The sequence below is a fragment of the Onychomys torridus genome, chromosome 22 (assembly GCF_903995425.1).
Source record: "Onychomys torridus chromosome 22, mOncTor1.1, whole genome shotgun sequence".
Taxonomy (NCBI): domain Eukaryota; kingdom Metazoa; phylum Chordata; class Mammalia; order Rodentia; family Cricetidae; genus Onychomys; species Onychomys torridus.
This window is the reverse complement of record NC_050464.1, coordinates 18,884,907-18,903,902: the sequence shown is the minus strand read 5'-3', so window position 1 is coordinate 18,903,902 and position 18,996 is coordinate 18,884,907. Positions and strand designations below refer to the sequence as shown.

General features: G+C 51.6%; 1 protein-coding gene across 2 annotated transcripts in view; it reads right to left on the bottom strand.

Annotated features, from left to right (window-relative positions):
* Window positions 1-18,996, bottom strand: part of Clip2 (CAP-Gly domain containing linker protein 2) — a 61,282-nt gene that overhangs the window by 33,095 nt on the left and 9,191 nt on the right. For both annotated transcript variants that reach the window (XM_036171768.1, XM_036171767.1), the window contains exons 2-3: window positions 12,335-12,525; window positions 13-563 (exon numbers count right to left, since the gene is read on the bottom strand). In XM_036171768.1, the coding sequence (XP_036027661.1) occupies window positions 13-563; window positions 12,335-12,458 (675 nt within the window). In that variant the 5' untranslated portion in view covers window positions 12,459-12,525. The remainder of the gene's footprint in view (window positions 1-12; window positions 564-12,334; window positions 12,526-18,996) is intronic.

Here is an 18,996-nt window from a genome sequence, read left to right as displayed (position 1 = left end):
ACCCACACTTACCAGCACACGGTCTCCCAGGTGGAGGTCCTTGTCACCACGCTTCACAGAGCCACTGTCGGACAGGTTGGAGCCGGACTCATTTCCTGTCTTCACGGAGCTGTTAAGAACACTCTCCCGCAGGGGGATGACGCGGCTGGTGAGCGGGGGCGTGGCGGTGCCCGAATGCAGGGACAGGTTCTGGGCAGTGAGGGATTCCACGGAGTGGGCATCACTGCCCGAGCCCTCAGCTGTGGGCTGGCGGGTCAGCTTGGAGGGCCGCGTGAAGATGCCCTGCAGAGCTGGGCACTCGAAGTAGCGCACGCCCCCCACGGCGCCATCGTTCTTGCCCACCGGGTCGTCCAAGACCACGCCGGCCCACTGGCCTGGCGCAAACTGGGTCTCCCCCAGGTACTGCACCACGCCCGGCTTCACTCCGTTCACCCACACCCGTTCGCCCACCACGAAGTCCCCCAGGAAGTCATCACCCACTTCGGCGGCCTTTGGCTTCTCAGAGACAGCGGTGGCGGCTCCAGCCGAGGAGGGGCCCGATGCCTGCTTGTGCAGGGGAGACCCTGTGGATAAGTTAAGAGGCAGGAGTTAGGGCTAGCCTGGGAGCTGGGGAAACAGCCAACCAGAGCTGGAGGGTGTCTGCGATAGTTGTCTGATGGGGAAACTGAGGCAGGCATGCCCAGCAGTATGATCTGCGTAAGGCTTATTATTCCTTCTGGACAGCGGGTAACTCAGTTTTCCCTTTTTTCTTTCTGGGTGTCCAATGTTTTGAGTTTTTCAGAGACACACTGCCACCTACAGGGTCCACACTGGAGGGAGTGTGGCTGATGGGGTAGAGCACTCTCATGAGGCCTGGGTTCCATTCTCAGGACCTCAAAAACAAAGCCAAACAAAAGCTGGACTGGTGAGATGGCTAGGTGGGTAAAGGAGCTTGTAGTGGGTAGCCATCCCAGCCTTGGCCTGGAAGTTCCAACCCCCATGGAGGCTTCGATAATGGTCACGCCCACAAGCCGGGGCCAAGAGAGGACGCTGAAGACCCAGGATCAAAAGAAGGGGCTTCTCTTGGTTCCAGGACCCTGGACACTGGAGGTAGAACAAGCAGAGTTCTCCAGAGAACACCGCCGGACTGCGCCATACCTTTCCCAGACCCTGCAACCTATCCCTTCATTTGTAAGCTACCCCACAAAATATGGTAGGCCTGAGCTAATGGCCAAGCAGTTTAAATAATATAAATGTTTGTGTGATTATTTTATACATGGGTTGTGGGACCGTGGGGGCTTGGTGGCACCTGGAGAGAAGCTCTCCAACTACAGGAGCTTGCCACCAAGCCTAATGACTTGAGTTCAAACCCCAGGACCTACATGTTGGAAAAAAATCAACTTCCACAAGTTGTCCTTTGTCCTCCAGATGTGTGCCATGGAATCCAGGCCGACCCTCCCTTCCATAATAAATAAATGAATGCAAAACAATTCTGGAGGGCTGGAGAGACGGCTCAGCGGTTAAGAGCACTGGCTGCTCTTCCAGAGGTCCTGAGTTCAATTCCCAGCACCCACATGGCAGCTCACAACTGTCTATAACTCTAGTTCCTAGGGATTTAACACCCTCACACAGACATGAATTCGGACAAAACACCAATGCACACAAAATAAACTAAAAAAAATCTTTCCAAAAAAATTCTGAGCCAGCAGTGGTATACTATGCCTTTAGTCCCAGCATTCAGGAGGCAGAGTCAGGTGGATCTCTGAGTTCAAGGCTAGCCTGGGCTACAGAGGGAGTTCCAGGACAGCCAGGGCTACACAGAGAAACCCTGTCTCGAGAAAAAAAAAAAAAAAATCCTGTTAAGTGTGAGTGTGCTTGGTGGGCCTAAGCAACTATGGGCCATAACCCTGTAAAGCCCTTGGTGGTGACCAACCCACCTTAGTCCCATCGAGGACTCCACTTAACCTGTCCTCTTTGTTTAAAACACAAGAAGGGGCTCCAAGGGTTTCGGGGACCCAGTGTGGCTATTCTTAGGAAAAAGCTGCCCGCTCAGCTGTCCCTACCCTCAGCTGTCCCAGCCCACAGGACCCTCAGATAATCTCTTCTGACCCCTGCCTATCCCAGGGGTCACAGGTTCTCCAACCAATTGCTTCAACAGCTGCTACAACTCAGGTCACAAGTCTGTGACGCCAGCAGAGAGTTTCTTTGATTTATTTTTTCCCCCTTTAGCCTCCCCTGCTTGGCCCCTCCAGCTGGCCCTGCCTCACAGGGACCAAACCCCTTTCAAGTTCCCCACAAAGACAGGCAGGGAGACATTGGCTGTCTGGGGATGGGAGAATAAGGGATGCCCCAACACAGCACCCTATCCCCAGATTTGTAACACACTGGCCAGGCTTAGTTAAACCCCCTCCCTAAATTAGTGCCTCAGTTTCCCCAAGAGACAACTAGGTAAGATATATATATGTGTGTGTGTATCTCTCTCTCTCTCTCTCTCTCTCTCTCTCTCTCTCACCTACCTACCTACTTCCACAGTACTGTTGGGCTCTGGTTTTTATTTTTAAATTTTTGAGATGCTCTCACGTAACCCAGGCTGGTCTCAAACTCCCTATATAGCACATGATAGCTTTGATCTGTCTGCCTCCGCCTCCTGAGTGCTGGGATTACAGATGTACACCACCACCACGCCTGATTTACAAGATGCTAGGGATGGAGCCCAGGGCTTCCAGCTTGCTAGGCAAACACAATACCAACTGGACCACATTCCCAGGGCCTTTCTGTTGTTTGTTTTTAGAGTCAAACTACATAGCCTTAGCTGGCCTTGAGTTCACCATGCGGGAAAATCTAGCTTTCAATTTACAGTAATCCACCTGCCTTATCTTCCCCAAGATTTTAGGTGTGAGGTCACCAAGTATACTGATATTGACAATCGATGCCAGGGGCAGGTAGTGTGTGTAGTTAGAGCTCTTAAGATCTGTCAAATGGACTGGGCGGTGGTGGCGCATGCCTTTGATCCCAGCACTCAGGAGGAGGAGGCAGAAGGATCTCTGAGTTTAAGGCCAGCGTGGTCTGCAAATCGAGTTCCAGAACAGCCTAGGATACACAGAGAAACCCTGTCTGGAGGTGGAGGGGGAGACAAAAACCCAAACAAAACATCTGGCACACGGGTGGTTCTCTTGGCCCACACCCTCACGGAATCACCTGAGGGTGGAGCCTGGACCTGATGCTGTCTCTGAAGTGTCTATCATGGTACACAGTGACCCAGGAACCCCAGGGGCCAGCCACATCGGGTTGTGCACACCTGTCATTCCAGAACTGGGGTTGGCTGAGGAGGGATGACTTCTGCAGCCAGCCTGAGCTACTGATAGACTCCAAGGTTAGACCGGGCAATTGAGTGAGAGCCTCATCCAGGCGTCCATGACATGAGCTAAACCTCACGCAAGCAATCTACTCTCTTCCTGGACAGTGATTCCCTTCATGAGAAAGGCACAGCAGAATTTATCTTGAGTGGCTGAGTGTGTGTGGTGGCCCAACACTTCAGAGGGGCAGGATGAAGGATCAAAAGTTAAGGGTCATTCCCCAATTATACATAAGAGCCTGAAGCCAGCCTGCCTGGGTTACATGTGTTGTCTCAGACTTTGGTGTTGTTATTGCAGGTTTTAAGTTCAAACTAAACCCAGTCTGGTAGCGCATGCCTTTAATCTTTAATCCCAGCACACAGGAGGCGGGTGGATTTCTAACAGTCTAAGGCCAGCCAGGTCTACATATTGAGTTCCAGGCTCCTCAGGACTACATAGTTGAGACCCTATCTCAAAAAAAATAAAGTTTCAAGTAGAGCTTTGATGCAAAGGACTAAGGCCAAAGTGAGGGAGGAAAACAGCTGGCTGGCTCAACAGCAGGTGTAGAGCTCAGTGTGGGGACCCCAAAGGCACTGTCCTCTGCTGCATGAAGATTTGCCTTGTCTTAGGCAGGGGACAAGCCTTTTCCCTCTCTCTCTCCCTCTCTCTCTCTCTCTCTCTCTCTCTCTCTCTCTCTCTCTCTGCGTGTGTGCGTGTGCCACACATGCATATACCATGTGTGTGCAGGGGTCAACAGAGCCCAGAAGAGGGCATGAAATTGCTGGAGCTAAGCTTACAGGTGGTTTCGAGCTGCCAGCTGTGGGTGCTGGGAACCGAGCTCTGGAAAAGCCGCAAGCACTCTGAAGCATGGAACCATCTCCAGCCCCTTACCTTGTTCTCTGAGGCAGGATCTCTCACTGGACTTGCCAAGTATCTGTCTCAACAGCGCTGGGACTACAGTGCATGTACACCACCTCACCTAATTATTTTTCCAAAGTGTCTCCTAACCTAGACTGGTCTGGAACTTGCTATGGAGCAAAGGATGACCTTGAACTTCAGACCTTTCTCTGACTGTGCCTCTGAAGTCCTGTGATTACGGACATGCACTACCGTGCCTTGTTTATGTGACGTCAGGTATGAAATCCACAGCTTTCTATAAGCTTGGTCAACAGAGTCCCGTCCCAGCCCCACCCCCAATAATTTTTTTTTTTCCACAGGTTTTTGGGGCTTGAACTCTGGCCCTCATTCTTGGTCTGAACTATGTGTTCAACCCCGGCAGGGCTTTTCCTCACCTGCCAAGACTCAGCCAGGAGGAACCCCAGCTCAATGAGCAACTACTAGCGGCCAACCTGTGGTCACAAGGAGGCCACAGGGGAGAACAGCAAGAGATGGGGGAAGGGTGGGGACATTCAAGAAGAGAAGTTGTAATTCAGCCAGCTGAGGATAATGAAGGAAGGGAGCCAGAGCCCTGGAGGTGTTGGAGGGAAGGGAGGCTCAGCTCTGAATGAGGTTCTTATAATCTCTTGCCTCAGGAAGTGACTGGGCTCCTGAGAGCCTTGGAGAAGAAACCTTCCCCTCTACTCTGTGAAAGGCCAGGGCAGGGCCAGTGAGGTGGCTCAGTGGGTAAAGGTGCTTGCTGCCAAGACTGACTGAAGTTTGATCTCAGGACCAAAATGGTGGAGGGGGTAGAACTGACCCATCCAAGCTGTCCTTTGACCTCCCTCCATAAGCACACCATGGTGCATGTGTGTGGCGTACACACACACACACACACAAACACATAATTGACTAAGAATATTTTAAAACATGTAATGTTAATTTTTTTTTTTAAAAGCCAACACAGCCCTCAGCTCCCACATTCTCACTCTGCTTTATTCATGGAGCGATCTTGCTCTTCTGGAAGGGCTCTGTGGGGCTGTGAACGTGACCCCACTGGTAGAGTGCATACATGAAGCCCACTTCCAACGGCACATGAACTTGATGGATGACCTATGCCTGTTATCACAGCACTTTGGAAGTAGAAGCAGCAGGGTCAAGGTCATCTCTGATTATAGTGAGTTCAAGACCAGCCTAAGCTACAAGAGACCCTGTCTCAAAAACAAAGAGCAGGGCAGTGGTGGCGCATGCCTTTAATCCCAGCACTCGGGAGGCAGAGCCAGGCAGATCTCTGTGAGTTCCAGGCCAGCCTGGGCTACCAAGTGAGTTCCAGGAAAGACACAAAGCTACACAGAGAAATCCTGTCTCGAAAAAACAAAAAACAAACAAACAAAAAAACCTCAAAAAAACCAAAGAAACAAACAACAACAAAAAATAACCCAAAACATACATGCATACACACAAAGGTTAAAAAATAAATTTTTTTTTTTAAAAGCTGAGGAGATGGCTCAGTGGTTTTGTGCTTGATCTACAAGTCTGAAGACCTGAAGTTGGATCTCAGAACCACTATAAATGCCAGGCGGCCACATGTCACTCCAGCCTCAGAAGGTGGAGACAGGGAAACCCTGGTGGAGGATGGGTAGGAGAATAGTCATATCGATGAGCTTGGAGTTTGATTGAGAGACCCTGCCTCAGTGAATAAGGTGAAAGAGAGATGAAGAAGAATCCCACAGTAGCACCAGGTCCACACAGGCATGCCCACACATGCAGATGTTCCCCAACATGCATGTGCACACAGGCCTTACCAGGACCTAGAGTCTCTGGGATAACCATGGCTTTTTTCTTCCTTGATGGAAGAAAAGTATCCCTGGGCTTTCCAGGAGGCGGTCACCTTTCTGAATGCTCCATGGGACACAGTTCTAGGAACACAGGATGCTACAAAGTGGGATAATAAAACTAATTTCTGCCGGGCAGTGGTGGCGCATGCCTTTAATCCCAGCACCCGGGAGGCAGAGCCAGGCAGATCTCTGTGAGTTCGAGGCCATCCCGGGCTATAGCTACAAAGTGAGTTTCAGGAAAGGTGCCAAAGCTACACAGAGACAGAGAAACTCTGTCTCAAAAAACCAAAAAACCAAACCAAACCAAAACAAAACCTAACTTCTAAGCTCAAATAATGCCTTACACAAAGTGAAGGGTACTTTCCCTACGGGACTTCTCGGAGCCTTTAACATGTAAATGAGCACTCTGACCACACATGACGGGTAATGAATATGGCGAGTCTCTGATGGGTTGCTGAATCTGCAATCTCTGGCTGTAAGAAATACCAAAGCAGGGAAGGTATGCCACCCGGCCCCGGATACAGCAGTTTCTTCTTGGTGCCACCTAAGGAGGCCTGCCTGCCCACCTGTGCCAACTCCCAACAACCCCTCACACAACAGCAGCCACGGACAGCCCCTCACTTAACCTCTCTCCCCTCCCCCGACTCCATGGTGCCACTTTCCCAGTTTGCACAGTCTCCCTGCTGAGCTAGTGGACTTCAGCTCCGGGAGCTGGATATACACCAACCCCCCTCTAGACAGACGGTCCATCCTTAGCGGCTCCCCTCCCCACACCTCCAAAAACATACATACGTGGCCTGAAGCCCCTATGGTTTTCTGTTCCAAGCCTCTCCCTCTCCCCAGGGGCTCTCAAAGACACAGGCTGTGAAGGAAGGAATGACGGAACCTCCCCGGAATTACATCCCCCCTTCAATCAGCCTTCGGACAGTTCCCAACCAGACGGCGCTCAAGGAAGGCTGAGTCTGCCCCTCCTATAGCAGAAGAGAGCCCTGGGCAGATTGAACACCCCCACCCTGTGGCACCTAGCCAGCGACGCTGCCTCTGTACCCTGCTTCCCTGAAGGCATCCTCCATCCACTTACTCTGGGTCCAGGAGCGCTCAGCATCCTTTCACAGTCAAATGCCACTCATGAGCTCCCTCTGTCCCCCCACACACACACACTCAGGCCCGTAGACAGCTGGGGTACCAGGGTAGGGGTGGGGAGGGCATGTGACAGGCTCCTTCTTACCCTGAAATGAGCAAAGCCAGCTCCCCATAGAGAAGCTTCAGACACTGGCCATAGGGTCCTGCAGGCAGGCAGGCAGGCAGGCAGACAGGCGCTGGCCTTGGTCCCTTCCTCCCAGATCGATAGTGAACAGAACGTCAGGAGTATTAGGAGTCAGCCCTACCCCCTGCCACACAGCCCAGGAAAAGCTCTTCTTGGCTTCCCCATCCTGACACCATTAAAAAGTTTAGGATGTGGTCAGGGGAGGGAGTGGAGGAGCCGGCCTTGAAGGAACGTTCTTGACCTTGGCTGATTGAAAGTAGTTAAGAGCAACAGAGGCCTAATCCTCCAGTGATTCAAACAGCATCTCAGACTAGGCACTCAAGTGATGAGCAGGGAGTGGAGGAGTAAGCATAGCTCAGTCCCCAGGAGGGTGAGGCAGGAGGACTGCCACAGATGTAGGCCAGCCTGGATTACACAGAAAAACTATCTCCAAAACAAGAGGGGGGTCAGTGGGATGGCTCAGGGCTTAGAGGCACTTGCGGCCAAGTTTGACAACCTGAGTTCAATCCCTGGGACCCACATGGTGGAAGGAGAGAACCGGCGCTCACAGGTTGTCATCTGACCTCCACACACCTGCTGTGGCATGTGTGCCCGACCACACGCATACTACACATCCTATGCATGTAAAATAAATAATAGACAAATATATCTAAAATAAACAAACATACATATGAGGGGCTCAGATGTAGCTCAGTGGTAGAGCACCTGCCTAGCAACCCCCAGTGAGGGGCTGGGGTGTGGCTTAGTGGTAGAGCACCTGCCTTGAATCCCCCAGTGAGGGGCTGGGGTATGGCTCAGTGGTAGAGCACCTGCCTAGAATCCCCCAGTGAGGGGCTGGGGTGTGGCTCAGTGGTAGAGCACCTGCCTAGAATCCCCCAGTGAGGGGCTGGGGTGTGGCTCAGTGGTAGAGCCCCTGCCTAGAATCCCCCAGCGAGGGGCTGGGGTGTGGCTCCGTGGTAGAGCACCTGCCTAGAATCCCCCAGCGAGGGGCTGGGGTGTGGCTCAGTGATAGAGTACCTGCTTAGAATCCCCCAGTGAGGGGCCGGGGTGTGGCTCAGTGGTGTAGGATGAACTATGTCACTGGGTTATTCAAATCGACCAGATGAATGCTGTGACAGGTAGGTGACAAACACAACCAGGAAAGTCCTCCCAGGCCTGCCTGAATGACAGAGCACAAGGGCTGCCTGAGGCCCATACTCTTTGCTTGGCAATGCCAGCTTCCCAGCACATCTCCCAAGGGCCAGAAGGGACTTCTTAGGCAGTGCATTAGAAGGACACTCCAGAGGCTAGGGAGATGGTTCAGTGGCAAAGCATTTGCAATGCAGGCATGAGGACCTGAGTTCAAATCCCCAGGACCCAGATAAAGCTGGGCATGGTCATGCACCTCAGAGCTTGGACAGCACCATGGGTGATGGAGACAGGAAAATCCTTGGAAGCTCATGGGCCAGCTAACCTGGTGTAAACAGGTAGATGATAGGAGATCCTGTCTCCTGTGAGTCCTAGGCCAGTTGGGACGACATAGTAAGAGCCTATCTCAGAGGGGGGGGGGGGGAGACCCTCCCTACGGAAGCTACATGAACATCTGCACAGTCCTCTGACCTCTCGTTGCCCTATGCACATCTGGATTCCCCTGTACACAGGCATGTGCACACACACATACACTGGACTAAAAGGAGATGCTGGAGAAAGGCCGCTGTATACAACCCAACAGAACCTTCCTAACCAGCACAGGACAGAGCGGGGGCCACACCCAGCAGGAGTCGTGAACCCCTTTCTCCTGTTCACAGCCCGGGACAGATGCTAACATTGTCCTGGGTCCCGCTGACAGGGCCTCCCAGAGCATCCTGCAGGGGTGCTCCATCCTACCCATGCTCCTCCACCTAGCTCCACACCTGCCCACCTATCAAACCTCCTCGATTTGTATTCCAGAGAGATATCCACCCTTGAAGTCTCTTCCCGGGGGCCCTGCTGCATCCTGTGTCATGCTTCTGGGTACCAATACAGACCTTCTCTGCTACACATGGCATCCATCCAGGCTGTTTCCCGTGCCAGACTCTCTCTGCCCAAAGCTGACATCATGCCTTGGGAGGGAGCCACAGCCTTGCTTCCCAAGGCAGGCGCCAACTCACACATGGCTCTCTCAAATCATCCTGGGTGTCCCCCACAGAGTCCCAGTCTCGTCAACACTTTGTATTATTGACTGATGTATCTGTTCTGAGACAGGCTCTCATATATCCCGAGCTAGCCTCAAGGATAACTTTTAACTCTTAACCCTTCCCCTATTTCCCACAGGCTGGGATGATAGATGTGCATTACATCTGGTTTACATAGTGCTGGAGATGGACCCCAGAAGCCTTGTGCATGCTGGGAAAATACCCTTCCAACTCAGCTACATTTCCAGACACTGTTGGTTTATTTTTTTTAGACCAATTATTTAGCCCAGGCTAAATATCAAATATTTAGCCCAGGCTAGCCCTCATCTCACAGCCCTCCTGCTTCAGCCTGAGTGCTGGGATTACAGAAATGTACCACCATGCCTGGCACCATCTCCATCACTTTAGAGAGCAGAAGGCCAGTCCCACGGGTGGCCGGAAACCTAAAGGACCACCAGCAGGAATGGGAACTGATTTCCTTAGCTCTCTACTCTTATTCCCTAGCGCTTGTTACCATGGCTCTTGGCACTGACTCCCTAGAGCACAGTAGAACCTTTGCCTAAAATGAGCCAGTGAGAGACTTGGGCTGTGGCTCAGTAGTCAAGCACCTGCCTAGCAGTCTCCCCACCCCTGTGAGGGGCTGGAGAGGTGGCTCAGTGGTGGAACACCAGCTTGGCATGTGTGAGGCTCTGGATTAAATCCCAGACACTTGGGGAAAAGAAAAAAGAAAAAGAAATTGGGGCCTCACTTGATGGGGAAAGCCAGTGAAGAAAGAACCCAGAAGAGACAATGGGCCTTTCTCCCTGAAGGTCATGTCCTGGCCTAGGGCCAGACTGGCTGGTACACTTCCCCAACCACCGGGTTCCATGGAGCCACCCCTGCTGGAGTAAGCTTAGCCTACTGGAAGCTTGTGGCTAATCTTGTCTCTTTGCATTTAAATGTTTCTTCAGTATTTATTTTTTTAAAGATTTATTTATTTATTATGTATACAGTATTCTGTTTGCATGTAGGCCTGCATGTCAGAAGAGGGCACCAGATCTCATTACAGATGGTTGTGAGCCACCATGTGGTGGTTGGGAATTGAACTCAGGACTCTGGAAGACAAAGACACCTCTGTGGAAAGGAGTGGATGCTGAGGTAGGGGAGGTATCAGAGATGAAGGTCAGGGATTCAGATATCTTTCCAGCATGGGAAGAGCTATATAGCGTGTGGCCTAGGGGACCCCAAGTATATTAGCTTCACTGTGAGCATAGACTGTGGGGGTTGATGGGAGGACCAAGCCAGAGAGCAAATGTTCAGTCATCCAGGTGAAGGATGCATGCTCACTGGATGACTGTACACAGAGGTGTCTTTGTGTGTGTACATATTCATGTTGTATGGGCACGGACATGGTGTTTGCATGCAGAGGAGGCCGGAGGTCAGTATTGAGTGTTGTAGTACCTATTTCTGTGATAAAATACCCTGACCAAAAGCAACTTAGGGAGGTGTTTTAGCTCCGGAGTTCCAGGTCACGGTCTATCACAGCAGCGAAGTCAAGGTGGGAACTTGAACAGGTGGTCACATCACATCCACAGTCAAGAGGAAAGAGAAAGGAAGGCCTGCATACTTAGTGCTCAGCTGGCTTCCTCTACTCTCATACAGTCCAGGGCCCCAAACCAGAGACCAGTGCTGCCCACTTTCAGGCTGAGTTTTCCCAGGTTTTCTCACAGGTGCTGGGGGTCCAAACTCAGGCCCTTAGGCTTGTGTGGTAAATACTTTACCAACCGGGCCATCCCCCAGCCCCAAGATGAGTCTTATTTCTACACAAACTCCCCAAATTAAGTTCGGGATTTTTTGTTTGTTTGTTTGTTTGTTTGTTTGTTTGTTTGAGACAGGGTTTCTCTGTAGCTTTGGAGGCTATCCTGCTTTGTAGACCAGGCTGGTCTCGAACTCACAGAGATCCACCTGCCTTTGCCTCCCGAGTGCTGGGATTACAGGCGTGTGCCACCACTGCCTGGTAAGTTCGGGCTTTTATACCACCATTCCAGCCGTCTACAGGATCACTTCCACCTCTACCTCCAGCTTCTTGTTTAGTCTGTTTGTTTTTCTGAGACAGGGTTTCTCTGTGTAGCCCTGGCTGTCATGGAACTTGCTCTGTAGACCAGGCTGGCCTCCAACTCACAGAGATCTGCCTGCCTCTGCCTCCTGAGTGCTGGGATTAAAGGCGTGTGCCCTCCTAGGTTCTTCTGGAATGCCTCCCATGAGAACGAGGGGATCTGCCATCTTGGAGGGGAACCTGGGCTGCACCGTATTCAAGTTGGTTGACTCCAAACCTCTGGGATGATCCTCTGTTTCTTAATTACGGGTGAGATGTGACCAACGGTCTCTAATTCCTGTCACCTAGATTTCCTCACCATGACGGACTTCTCGAACTGTGAACCGGAACCCAACACTTCTCCCTTAAGTTGTGCCTGGGCATTTTATCTCAGCAACAGCAAAAGAAACTTCAGAGATCCCTTGTGGTTTACAATCTTGCTGTTGGAGTTGAGGATGTAGCTGGGTGGGCTCCATTCCCAGCACCACATAAATTGGGCACTGTGGCGCACATCAGTACTCTTAGCGCCTAAGAGTGGGAGGCAAGAGACTCACAGAATGCCTGAGGCCAGCCTGGGCTACACAATGAGTTTCTGAGCCCTGTGGGTGACACACAGACTATTTCTGAGTTACCTATACGCCTGTAGGTAACCCCAATAAATTCACTGGCTCATCATGCTGGACTCAGTGGAATCCTTATTTTGCTCTGTTGCTGATGTCCTAGCTGAGTGGGATCCACGTTTGCTCTTGTCGCCCCAGGAAAAGTCCCCAGACTGCAGCTCCTCCCCTTTCCCACTCTTGGGCCCCACATACCTTCCTTGGAGCCGCTGGCCGATGCCACCACAGAGGATGAAGCTGAGCCGATGGACGGCCTGCCCACGGGACTCGAGTGCTTGCCTCCTCGGCCAGGGGGCTTCAGCCCACTGGGCTTCTGCATGGTGGTGCCACACGGAGGGCCGACAAAGGCAGATGGCGGTCACATCCTCCCTGCCATCCTTGGTCACCTGTGGACAAGAGCACAAGAGGGATGGAGTCATCATGCCCTCACTAGGATGTGGGAAGGCGGCTGGGGGTCCCAGTGGTCCTGAAACTGACATTTCCTCTCTGTTTTGTTCGAGATAGGGTATCATGTGGCCCAGGCTGGCCTCAAACTCACACAGTAGAGAAAGACACTGAGCTCCCGTCTTCATCTTCTGAGGATGGGGGTTACAGATGCAAGCCACCACACCTGATTTACTCCGGCCTAGGGATGGAGCTCAGGGCTCTCTGCATGTGCTGCATGGGTCCTCCACTCCCTCGATCTGTTTTTTTCTGACACAGACTCTCAACTATATCTCCTAGACTGTATCTTCCAATCCTAAGCCAGCCTCCTGAGTGTTGTGATTACGAGTGTGTCTCAGGAAGCCTCACTACACCAGGCCATTTATAGACAGAGATGAGATCTTTGCTTGGGGGCTGCCTGGGTGTGGCTGCTAGAAGCTGCAGAGATCACCTTATGACCCCAGGGGACAGCTAGCTGGTGAACCAGGCCCCCAAGGAAGGCAGAGCATTCCATTAGGCCCACTTGTCTGTCTGGCCTACACCTATCTGAAGGGCACCGCCACATGCACCAAAAAAAAGATCCAAAAAAAAGAAAGGGGTTGGGGATTTAGCTCAGTGGTAGACCGCTCACCTAGCAAGCGCAAGGCCCTGGGTTCGATCCTCAGCTCCAAAAAAAAAAAAAAAAAGAAAAGAAAGAAAGAAAGAAAGAAAGGAAGGAAGGAAGAAAAAAAAGCTGTCAGTTGACCTCTTTAATCCCAGCACTTGGGAAGCTGAGGCAGGAGGATTGCTGCAAGTCTGAAGACACCCTGGGATACATAGCAAGACCCTGTCTTTAAAAAGCCAAGAAAGAGAGAGAGATGATGAGGGGGCAAAGAAAGGAAGATAAGGAATAAGGAAACACACACACACGTAAGTGTGGGAAGGGAAGAGCGTTAATCTAGAAATCCACACAAAATTCTCTTGGCAGAAATGCTTTGGTATTTCAGAATGTCTCTCAGTCATGTGTTCAGCAGCCAGTGGGTGTTTTAGTTGTTCACTTGTATTTTTGTGAGGTAGGCATTAACCCATGGTCTTCCACATGGTGCCCAAGTGCTCTACCACTGAGCCACACCCCAGCCCCTCACTGGGGGATTCTAGGCAGGTGCTCTACCACTGAGCCACACCCCAGCCCCTCACTGGGGGATTCTAGGCAGGGGCTCTACCACTGAGCCACACCCCAGCCCCTCACTGGGGGATTCTAGGCAGGGGCTCTACCACTGAGCCACACCCCAGCCCGTCACTGGGGGGAGGGGCTCTAGGAAAGTGTTTCATTGCTGAGCTACATCCCCCACCCTCTTCTCACCTTTTATTTTGATAATGAGTATAAACTGCTCAGATAGGCCTCGAGCTTATTATTCTCCTGCCTCAAACTCCGAGTAACTAAATCACAGGCCTACATCATCGGAATGGGCTCTTGAAATTTTTTTCCACCAGCTGTACCTCACCCAGAGGACACTTGGCCCACCAAGTCTCATTCTTCCAGGTAGCCTCGTGGGACCACCGGCCCTGGAAACATCTGGGGAGCCCAGGTGTGGTGCTATTGTGTTCCCCAAAATATTATGCACCCTAATAAACTTATCTGGGGTCAGAGAACAGAACATCCACTAGATACAGAGGCCAGAAAATGGTGGCACATATGCCTTTAATCCTATCACTTGGGAGGCAGAGATCCATCCGGATCTCTGTGAGTTCAAAGCCACAGTGGAAACAGCCAGGCATGGTGACTCACGTCTTTAATCCCAGGGAGTGATGGCAGAAAGCAGAAATGTATATAAGGCGTGAAAACCAGGAACTAAGCTGGCTAAGCATTCAGGCTTTTGAGAAGTAGTTCAGCTGAGATCCATTTGGATAAGGACTCAGAGGCTTCCAGTCTGAGGAAACAGGATCAGCTGAGGAACTGGCGAGGTGAGGAAGCTGTGGCTTGTTCTGCTTCTCTGATCTTCCAGCATTCACCCCAATAACTGGCCTCAGGTTTGATTTTATTAAGAAGAACTTTTAAGATTCCTGTTACACCCAGGAGAGTCTGCTGCCCTTCTCTCTCTGCACTCTGCCTCCTGGGAACCGTGGGCAACTTCAAATCAGACCTTGGTATCTCCTCTCTGAGAACCCACCTGTCAGAGTACGTGACCCAGATCCCGTGACTGGAAACCCCATGTGAGAGCACACCCACAGCCATGCAGAGAGGATGGAGGTCTGCCAGGCCCCAGGTCCTTGCAACAATCCTCTCAAAGGAGGCTCTCTCAGTCTCCCTACCATTCTTGATGATCCTAACAAACCTACTGTGTACTGTGAGGAACCTGTGCACCAAGCTGCACCTACTATGTGTAGTGCTGCACCTATTAAGTGTATACCACACCTTGCACAGATGTGGCCTGGTGATCCCCAAGTCTGCTGCATGAGTACATGAGTAGCAGGTATCTTTTTTTTGTTTTGTTTTGTTTTGTTTTGTTTTTCAAGACAGGGTTTCTCTGTGTAGTTTTGGAGCCTGTCCTGGATCTCGCTCTGTAGACCAGGTTGGCCTTGAATTTACAGAGATCCGCCTGGCTCTGCCTCCCAAGTGCTGGGATTAAAGGCGTACACCACCACTGCCTGGCAATAGCAGGCATCTTACAAGGAGTATATTCACAGTTGAGAAAAGTTCAGAAACAGCTGGGTATGATGGGTTATACCTGTTATCACAGCACTCAGGAGGCGGAGGCAGGAGGGTGAAGCTCTAGACCAGCCTAGGTTATGTCGTGAGCCTATCCTAGCAAAAGAAAAGAGGTGGAGAAAGGGCTTGGGTGGTACAGTGCTTGCCATACAAGCATGAGGACCTGAGTTCAATCCCCAGAACTCATGGTAAAGAGTCAGGCATGATAACTGTGGTGGTGTGAATAAAAATGCCCCCCAGGTTCATAAATCTGAATGCTTAGTCACCAGGGAGCAGCACTACTTGAGAAGGATTAGAAGGTGTGGCTTTGTTGGGGGAAGTATGTTACTTACTGGGTGGGCTTTGAGGTTTCCAAAGCCCACACCAGGCCCAGTATCTCTCTGTCTCTCTGTCTCTGTCTCTGTCTCTGTCTCTCTCTCTCTTTCTCTCTTTCTGCTTGTGGTCGGGATGTTGCTCTCAGCTCCTTCTCCAGCACCACGCCTGCACGCCACCACCCTTCCTGCCATGATAATAACGGACTAAACTTCTGAAACTGTAATCAAGCCCCTGGTTAAATGTTTTCTTTTATAGGAGTTGTCCTGGTCATGGTGTCTCTTCACAGCTACAGAACAGTAACCAAGACAGTGATGCATGCCTTTAACCCAGGGCTGGGAAGGCAGAGAGGGATGGATTCCCTGGCCAGTCAGCTTAGCTTTCTCGGTGACCCCAAGGCAGGGAAAACCCTGTCTCAAAAGACAAAGAAACAACATCCAGAGTTGACCCCTGAGCTCCACACACAAGTATGTGTGTGTGTGTGTGTATATATATAGACATACACACACACAAAATAGAAGGAGAGAAGAAGGAAGGAGAGAGAAAGGGAGGAAGAAATGGAGATTAGTGAAGAAGGGGAAGAAGAAGGGAAAAGAGGGAGAAGAAAACAGATGCTAGTGAGATGGCTCAGAAGGGAAAGAAGCTTGCTGCCAAGCCTAATGACCCGAGTTCAATCCCCAGGCCCCACACTGCAACTCTTGCAAACGGTCCTCCACATGTGCATGTAACACACGCCACCACACACAAAAATAAAGTGTACTTCTTTTTTTTTTTTTTTAATATAAGAAAGAACACATTCATAGAGCCAGGAGCTAGAAAGATAAAAATCAATTTCATGATTTCCATCAAAGTCACAGTGGAGCGGCCGGCCACGCTGAAGTGGCCCCAGAGCTAGCTAGCCCTTCCCTACCTCCCAGCCCGGTGGCCCTTCCCTAAAACAATATTTCCAAGACCCTGACCTCGAGGGACAGCGCCTGCTTGCTTCAACTAACAAAAGAGAGCCGGGAGCTGGCAGAAAGGAACCAAGAGGGCATTCAGCCAGTTCCAGCTTATCCCAGCCGGAGGACTGGAGGGGACCGGAAGGGGGGGGGGGGAGGGGACAGTGGTAGCAGGAAGAGGAGAGGAGGCAAAGGGCTGAGCTGGCCCTCTATGACTCAGCCCTGCTCTGGGACTCAGCCCTGCTCTGGGACAGAGAACTGGTTGTGGGATAGGGGGGCTGAGGGGTGGGGGACTTGGGAAATCTGTGACACGGTACAGCCGATTGATGGTAGAAGCCATGAAGTAAGACCTTGTGTAGCCTGAGGTCCAACCCAGTCTCACTCCAAGAGGCCTTGAGACATGAAACCAGGTGACAGTCCCGAGGTTATGACCTGTACAATGGGATACAGGTAGGAGGCGTGGTCAGCACACAGTGACTCCAGCACAAAAGAGGCCGGAGGAAGGGAGACTTGGAGTTCCAGGTAGGCAGCATGGCCTGGCAGGTACAAACAACTGCCACCATACCTGATGACCTGAGTTGGATCCCCAGGGTTCACACGGTAGAAAGGCAGAACTGATGAATACATACCGAAATGTAATAAAAATTAAAATAAAAAAATAACCAAACTGGGAGTTAGAGTTGCTGAGTTGCTAAAGTGCTTGCCCAAGGAGGCCTGAGGCCCTGCGTTTGATCCTCTGCCCTGCACAAACCAGGCCTGGTTGTGCACACCTGTAACCCCAAAATTTGGGAGGTTAGAGCAGGAGGATCAGAAGTTTAGGGTGATCCTCAGCCACACAGTGAGTCTGAGGCCAGCCTGGGCTACAAAAACAATTTAAAAAATTATATATATATATATACACACACACACACACACACCAGCTAAATGGTGCACATCTTTAATCCCAGCATTCAGAAGGCAGAGGCCGGCAATCTCTATGAGTTCGAGGCCAGCCTGGTCTATCCAGTGAGTTCCAGGACAGCCAGGGATACACAGAAAAACCTTGTCTCAAAATTTTAATTAATTAGTAAATAATTAATTTAATTAATTAATAAAATAAAAGACAAAAACAGGGATCTAAATATGGCTGCCTTTGCGGGGCAGGTGCGGATGCCTGAGTTGGGAAAGAGAAGCTGTAACTCCAGGAGCATCCGTAGATCCTTGAGGCAGCTCACAAGTCCCGTGTCACAACTCTCCAGCGGCTCTGTGCACAGAGAGGCCTTGTCTGAGGATCCGGGTTCAGCTGGAGCCATGGGCCCCTCTGCGCTGCCCTCAACTGCCGTTTCCTGGAAAGAAACCTGAGCTCTGGTTCAGGGTTTCCATTTCAGCTGCCTGGGGGTGACCGACTGGCCACGGCTCCGGTAGGGTAACAGGGCCCAGGATGCTGACCCAGTGAATTGGGGTTGCCCTAGAGAGGGGAACCGTGCCAAGTGGAGCAATGGAAAGCCCAGCTCCTCGGAGGTAATGTGGCTCTGGGGTGGGGCAGAGGGCACCCAGATACAGGCACCCTGGCCCAGAAGTCCAGCCACACCCCTGGCCCTGACTCATTCATAGGGTGCTTCCACCAGGAGATAAAGGTACTACTACTACCAAGGCTAGCCATGCCCAGACTCCTCTTTCAGTTTTAAAATATTTATTGGGGGGGGGGCGGTTATGCATGTTCTATGTACGAAGTGTGACAACTGGGCCTGGGGTTGGTTCCTCTCTCTCCTTTCACAAGGTTCCGGGGACCGAACTCAGGGCATTGGGGCTTGGCAGCAAGCCCCTTCACCCGCTGAACCAGCTTGAAGCCCCTTCTTTTTGGTACTTGACATATAGCCCAGGCTGGTCTCAAACTCTCCACCTTCCTTCCTGCCTCTTTCTCCCCAGTGCTGAGATTATGGGCCCAGGACACCATTCTGATTGCATCTGGCTAAGGGTCAGGGAACATGGGCAGCTAGCTGCGGGTCACTGAGAGGTGACCCAAGTCCATGACCTCCCAGCCAAAGACACACCAAGGGGAAGGCGGGGACAGTCCCTCCCTGTGAGTCTTGCCAGCTTCCAGGCTTCCAACCAGCTGGGCCTCAGGCCTGGGAGAACCAGGGAGATGGAGACCATCTGCCTAGCTCCTCACCCTTTTCCCTCCTCTCTCCTCTGGTCACCAGGGTCAGTAGGCAGCAGGATGCTGGGAAACAGCCAGGCCCAATACTTGTACAACTGCATTAACGACGGGCAAGCCCATGGCAGAGATGTGCACAGAATGGGGGTGAGGACCCCGGTTGGGGTCTTGGGCCCCCTTGAGAGGGCCAACAAGCCAGACCACCATGTAGAGAGTAACAGCAGCGGAGACCAGTGTGAGGCTCTGGGAAAGCGGAGTAGGCGGCAACTAGACACCACAGAGACTGGACTTCAGGGAGGGGAGTGGATGAGGCTGGGAACACTGAGCAGGGAGGGAAGACCACCAGCATCCCGCCCCC